The sequence below is a fragment of the Tauraco erythrolophus genome, chromosome 16, assembly GCF_009769465.1.
Source record: "Tauraco erythrolophus isolate bTauEry1 chromosome 16, bTauEry1.pri, whole genome shotgun sequence".
In the NCBI taxonomy this organism is placed as follows: domain Eukaryota; kingdom Metazoa; phylum Chordata; class Aves; order Musophagiformes; family Musophagidae; genus Tauraco; species Tauraco erythrolophus.
The window spans coordinates 6,940,252-6,952,914 of NC_141480.1; the positions used below are offsets into that span (position 1 = coordinate 6,940,252).

General features: G+C 52.0%; 1 protein-coding gene across 1 annotated transcript; it reads right to left on the bottom strand.

The window, feature by feature from the left end:
* Positions 1 to 6,866: 6,866 nt before the first annotated feature.
* Positions 6,867 to 11,596, bottom strand: ATOX1 (antioxidant 1 copper chaperone). The gene is made up of 4 exons (XM_086621706.1): positions 11,562 to 11,596; positions 10,278 to 10,353; positions 8,799 to 8,956; positions 6,867 to 7,092 (listed from the first exon to the last, which is right to left on the bottom strand). The coding sequence occupies exons 1-3, from the start codon at positions 11,565 to 11,567 to the stop codon at positions 8,826 to 8,828; spliced, it is 213 nt and encodes a 70-aa protein (XP_086477832.1). The 5' UTR covers positions 11,568 to 11,596; the 3' UTR covers positions 6,867 to 7,092; positions 8,799 to 8,825.
* Between the last annotated feature and the right edge of the window lie 1,067 nt (positions 11,597 to 12,663).

Below are 12,663 nucleotides of genomic sequence, written 5' to 3' on the forward strand. Positions count from 1 at the left end.
CACAAGCATTTAGCGCCAGTCAGAGGCAGGGGAGGAAAAAATAAAGGGAAATATAGATGCAAATTATGGCATTGGGGTTTTCTGCATCAAAGGAAGACCCCAAGCTTTTTGCCCCATGCCTTTGCGGGGATGATATGAAGAAGGAACCCCTGCCAGCTCAGCTGAGGTACAAAGGCGAGGCAAAAGCCAAAGGACCATAGTCTCTCTTTGTAGATCAGCAGAGCAGCACAAACCTGCCAAGCCTGGGAGAACCAGACCCAGGGACACCAGGGCTGCCCCTCACAAGGCCATCCTGAGCAGGCGTCACCCCAGGCACCCCCCCCGCCCGCCCTCGAGACAGCCCCGTGTCCCATGCAGACTTCTGATGCAATCGGTGAGATCACCCTGACAATAGCTGTGTGGGTTGGTTATTTTAAAGCTGTGCACAAGAGATTAAGCCAGCAGCCCTGTTGTGATTGCTGGGCACTGTGCACCGTGCTGATGCTGGCTTTTGTGGGCCAAGCTCTGCCCACAGCAGAGCAGGAGCTTCGGAGGGGAGGAATTTGGTTCATCTGAGGTATTTGGGCACAGTGGATTCCTGCTCCATTCAAGCGTCTCCTTTCATTCACAAGGCAATAAGCTGCGTTTGGTTTAGTGTTTTTCTCATCAGATAGGCTGAGTGTGATGGTCCCTGCCCTGGAAATTGCCCTGGGAACCAGGAACTGTGGAGAACACTGAAATGCTGGAGAGGGACTTTTTACAAGGGCATGTAGTGATAGGACAAGGGGCAATGGCTTTAAACTGAAAGAGGGGAGATTTCAATTAGATATAAGGAAGAAATTCTTCACTCAGAGGGTGGTGAGGCACTGGGACAGGTTGCCCAGAGAAGTTGTGGATGCCCCATCCCTGGAAGTGTTCAGGGCCAGGTTGGATGAGGCTTTGAGCAACCTGGTGTAGTGAAGGGTGTCTCTGCCCATAGCAGGGGTGTTGGAACTAGATGGTCTTTAATGTCCCTTCCAACCCAAACCATTATGTGATCTCTCTTCTGGCTGTGCTGTGCCCCAGTGAGAGCACAGCAACCCGCTGGCCTGGGCTGGTGAATAGGAAACCCGAACCCAGCTGTGCTTCGGGAGGTGCTCAAGAAGAGGCGTGATGAGCAGAGGAACAACAGCAGGATGGGCCAGGCTGAAGGCTCCTGCCTTCACAGACCAGTTGCTCTGTCCCTTCCAGGTGAGCTGGGACAGGCTGATGCAGCAGAACAGTCACCGAGCAGATCTGCTGTCCCCAGAGCAGCCAGGGACCTTGCATCGTGTCCCGTGGGTCCCGCAGTCCCTCTGAGGGAGCTCCTCACTCCTGAGAGCCAGCTCCCTACCTGCTCCCTATCACTGCCCCAAAATGCCACCGCCCGCAGCAGCTGTGGGGCTGCGAACCTCGGTTCTCCGGAGCCCAATAAATCAAACCTTAGTCCAAAAGGGGCCGGGGCTGCCTTTTGCAAACAGAGGCAGCACAAAAGCTGCTTTTTTCCCTCTCCTCTGACTTTGTTTTCTCTCCCTCCCCATCTGCTTGTAGCCAAATGGTTGAATAGCTTCAGTATATCCTGTGGGAGGCTAAAGCCAAAGGCTGGAGCACCGGGGAAGGATGCAGAACAGCGGTGCCCTGTGGCTGCTGCCTTCCGGAGGGGTTGGGAACTGTTTGCTACCCTTGCTCTGTAACCCCGCCTTGATCACCTTGCTGAACCCTTGGAGAAAGCAGCTCCAAAAGAAAATATTTGTGCTCTGGCTAGCACACACGTGCACGTTTCCTGCTCTTGAACCCCTTAATTAAGCCTGGTTTTGTTTGTTGTTGTTTTTTTTTTTTTTTTCCTATTTACGCTGCCACAGTCTTGGAGATGGAGTCTGTCAGGTCCCCATGTGTTTTGCTAGTTTGGAAGCTGCAATGTGGGAAACTGCCTGTGATGGTCACATGGGGAATCTGCGTGTATGGACTGGGGAGTGGGAGCCAGCGAGACCTTTGGCATTGCTCTGTACGTCAGTACAGCAAGCATCAGGACAGCTCAGAGCATCACCTATTGCAGGGTGGCCTCAGCCCGGCTGTGGCCTCACCACAAGGAAGATTGGGTCTTTGTAGACCTCATTGAAAAGATGCAAGACCAGCACATTTAGTTCAGAAAGACCATCAAGCTTTTTCCAGCCAGTTTGGGAGCTTGAGTCCCTCCAAAGGACCATGTTATCTGCCTGTTTCACCACGCTTGGCCTCCATCGGTAGAGATGTACAACCACTTACGGTGATGCTCATGATTATGGGCATCCAGCCCAGTGCAACGGGGACCTCCAGGACTGGCTGCATGACTCTAGCTCAAAGAGCAGACGGTCAAGGCAATGGTGCAGATGTTGACCCCAAAAGCATGGGGGTATGATCCTGCCTGCAAGTCAAACATCAGTCACGGTACTCATCCATGCTCCCAGCTCTGCTGCTGCCATGCCTGGGCTGGGAGCAGGCGGGTGAGCGAAGGTAGAAGCTTGAGGCGGGTTGTTTCTTACAGCAAATATTTAAAAGCAGAACAAGACTAGAAAATCCCTGTCTTTTGGTAACGAATCCCCTGTGTAACAGTCTTAACACCCAGACGCAACATGCCTGTGGAATTCCTGAGATTGTTGCAAACTGAACCCTTCTTTCCCACCCTGAAATTTCACAGCGATTTACCTCTCCAAGCTGTCAGGGATCACCGTTTCTAGGCACCGAGGGGGATTTCGCATCCCTTGTCTGTTTTCTGCAGCCTGCGGTGCTATTTTGGAAATTCTCTCATTTACTGCGTGGTTCAGCTGAGTACAACTGCTCCTTTGGCTAAAATCATCCTCTGCCTGTCATCTGGTAATTAGAAAGCGCCGAAAAGCCAGCGGTGCTTATAAGGCAGCTCTGGGATAACCACAGCAGCTTTTTCTTTTGTGGATAAAGGACGGGGCTTTGGAAGCTGTAGACTTTTCCACTGAAATCAGATTTTGGTTTAAAAAGCGAGAGAAGTTAACACCGGGTGAAAAATGACACCCAGAAGCACAACAGCACTACAAGATGGGCAACGCTGCAAATGCAACGAGGTGGGTGAGAAAAGCAAATGCCATCTGTTGGAAACACCATGGGGGGAAAAGCAAAGATAATTTTGAGGCAGGGGAAACAAAAGAACTTTTAAAGCCCATCCCTCTGGGTTTTCCCAGTTCTTACTTGTGCCACAGCTCACGAATTCTCACAGTTCAGCTGGAGCTGGGCTGAGAACCTTGTGAAGAAAGCTGAAGTGAACTCCTGCTGCTGGGAGGACATCTTCACAGATGGCAATGCACTGAATTGCACCTCACCAGCTGTTTGTCCTGCAGCTGGCAGAGCTGACATGTCCCTCTTCCAGCAGGTCACTGGGATATCCCGCAGAGCCAGGGTGTCTGCGGTACAGGAAAGCTCCTTTTCCAAGTGCCACCCTTTCCTGTTTGCATGGCAAATAGAGCATTTCCTTGTCTGAAAACGGTCTGACAGACTCAGTATCTGGCATGTTGTTTCCTATGGAAATTATTGTGACCACGTTATCTGTGCAGGCTTCTTGGGATCCCTCTCCATGACATGCAACCTGGGGGCCAATTTCAGGCCAACCTGATGAATGAAGATTTTTAAGATCTTGAAGTTGGGCAGTGGTGTAGCAAAGATATTCTGCTTCAGTACTCACTGTCTTATCCTTTTAGACTCTGTAAAGGATTTGTTTTTTCTCCCAAGGTTGTTACATAAACCCCTCCAAGAGCCACCCTGGAGGTCTGCTGCTCTGTTCAGACTCGACCACCCTTCCTTAACTTCCCTAGCTCAGCTGTAATCAGCCCAAACGCAGCCCACGCACCAACGTGGACCGTCACAGGGTGTCATTTCTCGACTCTGGCTGTATGTTCATGGGAGAGGTGGCGTTTTCAGGGGCCCCATGTGCTCTGCAAAGGCACTACTTCAGGAGCGCTGGTGCAGAGCCTCCTGCACTCGCTGTCTGGGAGGCAGGACCAGCAGGTCATTTTCCCCAAACACCGTATCTTATCCAGGGTAAAAGAAAGCAGGAGAAAGAGAGCGCTCTGTAGACTGCCTGCTCTGGTTGAACGCCCTGTTCCCCTGATAAGTCTGCAAGGCTGATGGGGGAGGAATGTGATGCTGTCCTGCTGGGCTTTTGGTGGAGAAAACAAGCGGTAGCTGGGGCACCATCCTCCAGCCCCGTTCTAATGGGAGACATCCTAGTTCTCTGGTATTTTCATGAAATGTGCCTAGAGTGTTGGGGTCAGTGACCATCACAGCACTTTCCCTCCTCTTGACTGCAGAAGAAGTCCCAGCAGCTCCCTTCCCTTCTCTGCAGGGCTGAGGGAAAGGAAGAGGGATGCGATGGGAGGGTCTGAGCAGTGGGGCCATGGAAGGAAGGCTGAAGCAGGGCTTACAGGAGCCCTTGGTGCTTTCCCAATTGGATCCCATCAGCATCTTCAGGGTATGGCACCAGAGAGAGGTGACCTTTGCAGACATACCACTCCTGTCCTCTCTGCTCCGGACACTGAGTGAGGAGCAGATACCACGAGCCATCACGTATGAAAGCCCACAAACCCTGCACATGCAGAGTCTCCGTCAGAGACCAAGTGGCGGGGGCACCTCCGGGCAGCGGCTGTGGGCAGCCCCTGTCATGCTGTGCACAGGGAAACTATAGGGGCTGTACATGGCGCTAACAGCAGCCTAATACAATGATTGCTTGCTGTGAGGCACAGTTAGAGGGATTTCTTTACGCCCAGCGCAGGGACCAGGAGGGGAAGAGTCTCCAGCCTGGACATCACTGCCCCGGCAGATGGAGCCAGCTCTGGGCAGGCTTTGCGAAGGGTCGCTCCTCTCCCCCTCTGGGCAGCATGTATGTCCACCACACTGCAGCCAGCTCAGGGTGACTGCTGCTCATCACTGCAGCTGATTTCCACCCAAAGTTGTAATGTCATTTTTGCAGCAGGCAAGACCATAAAGCAGCTGCCAGCCCCTCCACTCGTGCCGAATGGCAGAGGAAACTGCAGCCCTACAGATGGGTGCTGAAACCTCAGGTATCTGCATGAACCTCCTGGCTGGTTGTGGGGAGAAACTTTTCCTTGTCTGGCTCAGAGATAAGCAGGCTTTAATCAAAACAGTTCAGCAGAGCAGGGAGAGGGGAGCAGAGCAGTCAGAGAGTGTGGATAGCGTAAGCTGCAGTCCAGACATCAAGGACGAGCAGCCTGGTTTATAGCAAGGCAGACTGGAGTTATCCTCTGTGGGCACAACATCGCTGGTCCTGCCTGCCAGTTTGGCAGAGAGCAGGCGCCACAAAGACTGCTGGCTCCGAGGCCAGCTGTGCCACCACGTGCCATCCAGCTCCACACCAAACTGATGGCACGCGTCCTCCCCCAGCCCACTGCCACCAGAGCAGAGCCACCGGGCAGCCAGCTGCTGATGGATGCACTGGCCATGCCCGGGAGGAAGCTGAAAGCAAGAAATAATAACTAACATTGGCAAACACCAGCTCAGACCAACAAGGAGAGGGGCTAGAGACAGGGATTCAGTTGCTCACGCGGGACCCCAGAGGTGCCACGCTGTGCATCCACATGCATTGGCACAACACAGACATAGGCTGAGATTCTGGGCCTTGGGTCTGGAAACTTCCTGCCACTGGGAGACTTTAATGTAAGAAAATAATGCAGTGATGTTGTACATCTATTTTTTAGCTTTCCTTAAATTAGAAAGTGATAAAAAGTGTCTGCAACATGTTCCTTGAAGCATCTCCAGCCCCAGCAAATGCATTTACAGAAACTACTTGTGCTTTAGAGCAACGGTAGAGAAGGACTTGGAAGTACCAAACCTCTCTAGAAAAGAATAAATTGCAACTATGTCAAAAGTAATCTCAATGTACAAGTATGAAAAATCTCTTAAATAGAGAGTAACCTTTTCCTTCAAACTGTAGTTGGTTTTCCTTTCTGTAGAACAAGTCACATGTAACTGGTAGGCATGGGAGACATTCCCCAGGCAAAACAAGACAGCAGACAGGGACGGACACATGCAATCTTTTCACTGGGCTGAAAACCTGAATTAAATGGATGGAAGCTGGGCAAATCAACAGTATAGCCCATAACACTGGTCACTGGGCTGAGAAATTAGAGACCTTGGAGAGATTCTCTCCTTCCTCCATGCCCTCTGCATTTCTCATCAGCCCACACATCCTCCTATTGTGTCTGCGGGTGCAGGCAGCACCCAGGGATCCTGCCCAGCATCAGGGCCCCTTGATGCTATTACCTATTTGGTTGAAATTTTGTAAGTGGGCAGGGAAGGGGGCAAGAGGAACACTTGCTAGGGGAAGGGATTGATCTAGGTGTCCTGAGCTGGGCCCAGGGTGCAGAATGATTCCTCACATTCATATGGTCAAGTAGTGCCCTAAAAGCACTGTACTAAACCTAGGTTGGGTCTGCATTCCCAGCTCCTACTTGCAATTTAGTTGGCCTGTGAGCTCAATCATGTTGCTGAGGTCCAGTGGCTTTGGCCTTGTGGCCCCATCTAGCTCAAAAGGACGCTTGGTTATCCTTGACTTACAGGGGCTGCAAGAGTCTCTTCTTCCCAGAGCTTGCATCCTAAATGGAACGTTTGTCTGTTCTGTGATGGAGACATCTGCCAGTACAGAGATTCCCTGAATCTAAGGGACATTCAAGCTCAGTTCTCCTGAGACATGCCCCTCAGGCACAGGTTGCAGTCAACTTCTAAAATAGGTACAATTTCCTGGGAAACCTGTCTTACATGTAATGGGCAGTTTCCCATCTCTCAGAGCCATCTCTTTTAGAGAAAACCACTTAAAGCAGTACAAAGACACACGAGACACATAGACATGCACTGAAAGATAGAAGCAGCGCCTCAATTTACTGTGGGACTAGAAACAGCATATAACCTCCTCCTCTAGATTTCTCCCCTTCTAAAGCCCAAGATGCAGCTGTCTCCTCCTGCCAGCCCTCTGCTTTCCGCCATCTGGCAGGGTAGTAAAGGTCAAATAACAGAGCAAGTTGGAAGATATGCAAACAGTTAAGCCATCTTTGTGCTGAAGTCATGTTTGAGTTCCTGCAAAATAAATAAATACATAAATCAATAAAAGGAAAAAAAACACCAAGGCACAGAGGAGAGACCGTTATACCAAGATGCCCTCTGCTGGTCACAGGCCAAAGGCAAGCCATTCGCTTTAGCTCCATGACAGATATTTCCAACTTCCCTCCCTCCTTTTATAGATGAACAGCTGAAAACGTTCCCTATGGAGGAAAATGCGCTGTGAAACCTAAATTTAGTGACAGCTAAAGTGATCTAGCAGTAAACCACTAGCGAGGGCAGTCCAGCCACTCCTCTCCTTTGTTTCGGATCTTGCGATCCTTGGGTAAATCAAATACCTTCAGTTAAAATCCAACAGGAAAACAAAAGCATCGAGAGAACTGTCCTGCCAGGTCGGCCAGCTGAACTGACTCCTTGGCCACCTTGATGTGATATAAGAAAAGTGGTGAGAACCCAGGGCCACAAAAAAAGGGACATATCCACAGTGTTTGACACTGGCTCTGCTGTAATGGTTAACTTTTGCAGGCATTTGAGGCAGAGTCCACAAGTCCCTGCAAGTTGAAAACAGCTCCTGCAGTCAATCCTACGAGCTGAAAACTATTTGAGGCACTAATCAATTCAGAGTATATTTCTCTCTCTGTTTTAGACAGCAATGTTATTTGATGAAAGCTATAATTTTAAACAACTTTTAAGAAGGATTGAGAGCTTGCTCAAATGATACAAATTGCAGATATTAAATGTTAAGTCAGTCTATTAAAACAATACGGATCTATCGCACACACACCCCAGTATCAGCTCAACTCTTGCTTGTATCAGTTTAATTCTGGCTGGTGTAAATCCCTGATTTAATTTACTGACTGGGAATTAAATCAGCATGAACTGGTTTCCATGCATCTGTGCTGGGTATTTGTGATGATAAAACTAGACCATTTTAAAACAATGTCATTGGATTAGAAAGCTCCACTGACAGAAACAAGCTCTTAAGAGAAGCAATATAATAATCTCAGACACTAAAGTACAGTACATGCAGCGAGTGGGCAGCCCTCTCCTCCCACTTCATTTTGTAGAGAGACTCTTTTGAGAAAGAGTTTTGTACATGTCCTCACAGTGCTGGGTCTCTAGGAAAACCAACAGGCTGCAACAATCAGGTTGTCTTTGGGACAGATGTCCAGTTGGCCGGGGGCTCTGTGCACTGGGAGCTATTCTGAAACCCATCGTTTTCTGTCCATGAGGGTAGCAGGGTGCTGCTCTTTTCCATCCTCAAGTTTAGTGGAGGATTAACAGTGATATCAACAGAATCTAACAACCAAGCCCCTGCATCACGTACCCACAGGGGTCTTTGTGTCCCATCGCCCTCCCTTGTATTGTTGGGGGGGCCACCACTCTCTCTGGTCAGCTGGTGGATGTCTTTGGGATTTGTTTTCATGCATGATATGTTCTGGCAAACTCCAGGTTCACCCGGGAATGGCACAGAGGCTGTGTTCTACCTCTCCACCACAGCCATGGTTGGGATAACATGGGCTTTGCAGAGAAGCTAAGGGGTCCCACACAGAAATGGTGCTGGCTGTATGCGGTCCAGCTGCTTCTCTGATATGTGGGGTTTGCTGCAGCTGGACCTGCAGGTTTTTTCTACTTTGTGATTCCCAAGAAGCAGCCTGTTTTACTGGGAGAGCTGGAAAAAGCTCAGCTCTCTCTCTTCAGCATTTCATACACTGATAATATACCTAGCCTCCTCACACCAGGCCAGGCTACTACGCAGACTTCTCCCCAAGGTAGGAAGCGTTCTTTCCAGTCTTCTTTAGGGTTTCCAACAGGGTGTCAACGTTGTGCTCCGAGTCAATGCACACCTTCTTGTTGGGCAGGTCGATATCAAACTGGACACCTATGAGGAAATGAAAAAAATTTTGCACAGCTAGAAGCAGTTAAATGGTGTGAGCACGGGGAAAGCTCACCTTCACACATTTGTGCTCCCAAGGCCATCAGTCAAATGTATGTGTGTCTCCTGCCAGCAAACCCTGATATCACTACCAGCCAGCAAAACCAAACTGGTGTCCTGTGAGCAAGGAAGTCAGATCTCCTATAGATCTGCATCGGGCACCACAGTTTCTCGACTGCTCTCATCTGCTTACCTCACCTTGGATCAACACAGTCACTCATGCAATAATGAGCTGAGTTTAAACCAACCACTAAAATCTCCAACCAGCTCAGCCTGTGTTGTGGTTTAGCACGGACAGGCACCAACAAGGGAGTTAGCACAGGGGTTAGGACAGGGTCAGAAGAGGTTTCCTCAGTGGGGGTATCAGGTAACAGCTGTAAGTAGAAGGAGCGAAAAGACATTCCTGTGTGTATTTCCCAGTAGTTAATAAGGGTGAGCCACTCGCATCCCAGTGAAAGGAACTGGACAGGAAGTCTCTATCCAGCCACATATTTTCATAAAACTTGTAGGTATGTATCAGCTTTGAGAGCTCTGCCATATCATCACATGAGGCTGATGTTGGCCAGCTGCTGAAGAGTGACACAGGTGCTGACGACCACACACAGAGGAGGAGGGATCGTCACAGCCTGGTAATCAAGTCTGGAAGAAGATGCAAGGCCTTCACCTTGGTGACTGAAAGCTGTTCTCATTCGGTGAGGACAGGGGAGAAGGATGACAGGCCTCACAAATGGTGAGTGCAGGCTAGATCCTTCTTTCTTGGTAATGCCAGCATAAAGGAGGCATGGGCTATAATTTTCTGGGTGGTACTGAAAACAGGCTATGCAGGCAACCACCAATGCTCTGCTCAGCAGCTCTTCACTGTGACTGCTGATGACACATCTAGTGAAGTACCACAGATACCCCAGGCCTCCTTGGGAACAACACCTGGCAGGACCTCCACCTCCCTTCCTTCTGGCAGCCTGAGCTGGGGTCTACCAGTGTCATTCCCAGAGGGTTCAGGATGAGGCCCTGGTGATTCAGAGACACCTGCAGCCATGGCAGCTCCTCCCTCCCTTGACATATCTCCATGGGTCACCAGAGTCCTGCTAACAACCAGTGACTCGGTACTGACTAAGCAGCAGGCTCAGAGCAGAGCGGGGAGCAGAGGTTGCCAACCAGCCACTTTCGGCTTTTACTCACAAGACAGAGGACCCCAGGGCAGTGACATCCCCCCCAGAGCTGGCGTGGCTCGGGCAAGCTGGCTGTCACACACCCAGCACTGACTCACCTCCCAGCCGGTGCAGGACGCGGGTGACTGCGTTGGAGCAGCCTTCACAGGTCATGTCCACAAAGAACTCGTGTTTCTGAAAAGAGACAGACAAGGGGTCAGGGAGGGCGCAGCTGGCAACACACCATGAGCACTCCTCTTCTACATTTGTCTTTTTCTTTGAGGAGGTGGGTTCAAATCCTCCCCAACCAAAAGGTCCACACGCACCACTAAGGGATCTTTAGCAAAAGTGAGAGCTCTCAGTGCTCCTCCCCACGGTGTCCTTGTGCTGTCCCTCATGGCATAACCCCAGGGGGCTTTGGGGACTGTCTGGCCCCTACTCAGAGCAGGGCCACCGTCAGGGTCAGCGCCGGCTGTGGGCCTCTGCCGGATTTACTCCACTAGCCCAGGAGAACCCGGGAAAACCAGGTCTCCTGCCTCCAGCTCCCCACTGTCCTGACCTAGTCTGCAAGGTTTTCCGTGCTTGCCCATCCTGTTCTTGTGTCTACAAGGCCTCTGGTCCCCAACATAATAAACTTATAATAATATCAGCAAAACCAAAACTTAGGAAACGTCAGCGCTGTTTTTTCATCCCATCGCTCCCCAGGGGCCTCGGTGTTATCTTCATCACTCGTGACAGATGCTGGGTCAACAGAAATGTGCTTCCCTGTAACTAATCATCACGTTCAACCTTTGGCACCAGATGGATCCTAATTTCTTTTTCTTGCACACGCTTTTTACTTTCCTTAAAAAAGAAAAGTAAAGCTGTTGTTTCGATTTTTTTACCTGCGAGCCATATTTCTTTTTGTTCAAAACCGCCCTGGCACAACTCACTCTGGCAAGGAGTTCGGGAATGGCAGTTCCCATTAGGATTTTCCAGTATAATTAGTATTTTTTTAATTTTTATTTTACAAATGCCCTGTGCGCTCTGGGGGCCGGGGTGAGGGAAGGAGGGATCGGGCCGGGGCAGGAGCGGTCCCAGCGCCGGGATCCCCCCGGGGCCGGGGTGCGGGAAAGAGGGATCGGGCCGGGGCAGGAGTGGTCCCAGCGCCGGGATCCCCCCGGGGCCGGCCCGTGCGCCCCAGCCCCGGCGGCTCGGGGAGCCCCTCCCGGTACCGGGCAGCGCCTTCCCTGCCCCGCCGCCTCCGCCGCCGCTGGGCCCAGCCCCGAACACGTTCCCCGGCCCCGCACGGGCCCCTCCCGGCCCCTCCGGCCCCCGGCCAGCCACGATGCCCGATCGAGCCGGGGCCGGCCGAGGGCCGCGATAGGCCGCTCCCGCCCGCGCCCCCCGGGCCCGGCACCCACCGGCATGGCGGAGCGCGGCGGCGGCGGCTCCTCGCTCTCGGCGCGGCGCGGAGGAAGGGGCGGGCCGCGGCCGGCTCCGCAGGGCCGAGGCCGGGCCGTGAGCGCCGGCCCCGCACAGCGCCCCCGGGGCGGCGGGGCGCAGCCCACGGCCGGGCAGCCCCGCACCGGCCCCGGTGCCCCGCGGGAGCCGGGTTCGCCCCTCCCGTACACACGGGTGGCGGCGGGTGGACGGGCTCTTAGTAGCCTTTTGGGGCCAGCGATTTAATTGTTAGGAGTGTTTGTTGCTGGAGCGCAGCCCTGCTGCACACGGTTATGTTTCTCTTCCCGTTTTTCTGAAAATAAAGCGCTGCCCCTCTTCGGGAGGAGATGCACCGGGACTGATGCTGTCTGGGTCAGGGTGAAGCCCAAGGTGGGAGTAAGGCTGAGGCCATCAGAAGATCACCAGAAAGGCTTAAGGACAAAGCGATGGTGGAAGTTTGTACCAGTTGTGGATCCCTAACAAGTGCCCGGTGCTCTGCCCACCTGCGTTACAGGCTAAGGATCAGCACAGGGACAAAGTGCCAGTGGGAGAGAGGTGGGAAAAGTCATAAAGATGGGGCAGGAGGTGGGGGGGATGGCTGGGTTGCTTCAGCAAGCTTGTTCTTCTCTGTCTTTAGAGGTTTTGAGATTTACTGGCTCAGGGGAGCTCTGGTGGACTGGATTATTGAATGAGGGAGGCTTGGAGGGCGTCTCTGCTTCAAAGTAGGTTGAGGGAAAGGATGGAGATGGAGATGGAGGTTGATGGAGATGATTGTGTGTGTGCTTTGAGGTTTTGTTGGTTCCCCCCCCCCCCGTTTGACCTTTTAAAGGAGACTGGGCGTCTTTCTTAAAAACTCTAGGTGAGGTGGAGGAGGCTGTGGTGGGGGCCGGGAGCAGCTCGGGTGCTTCGGCAGGCTTGGGTAACCAGGAAAGGAGACGGTGCGGTATGTCAGGGCTGGGAAGAGCCAGCAGAGCTGCACAGGGGGTGGTATTTCCTGACCACATATCTTCCTGTTAAGAAGCCTGACCTGCAGCAGGAAAAATAACCGGGGTGTTTCTGGTTATTTGCTGCCATGCCAACTGG

Coding starts and splice junctions, on each gene's coding strand:
- ATOX1 (XM_086621706.1), bottom strand. Junction 8,957..10,277: donor CGTCCTGCACCGGCTGGGAG/GTGAGTCAGTGC, acceptor ATTTCCTCATAG/GTGTCCAGTTTGATATCGAC.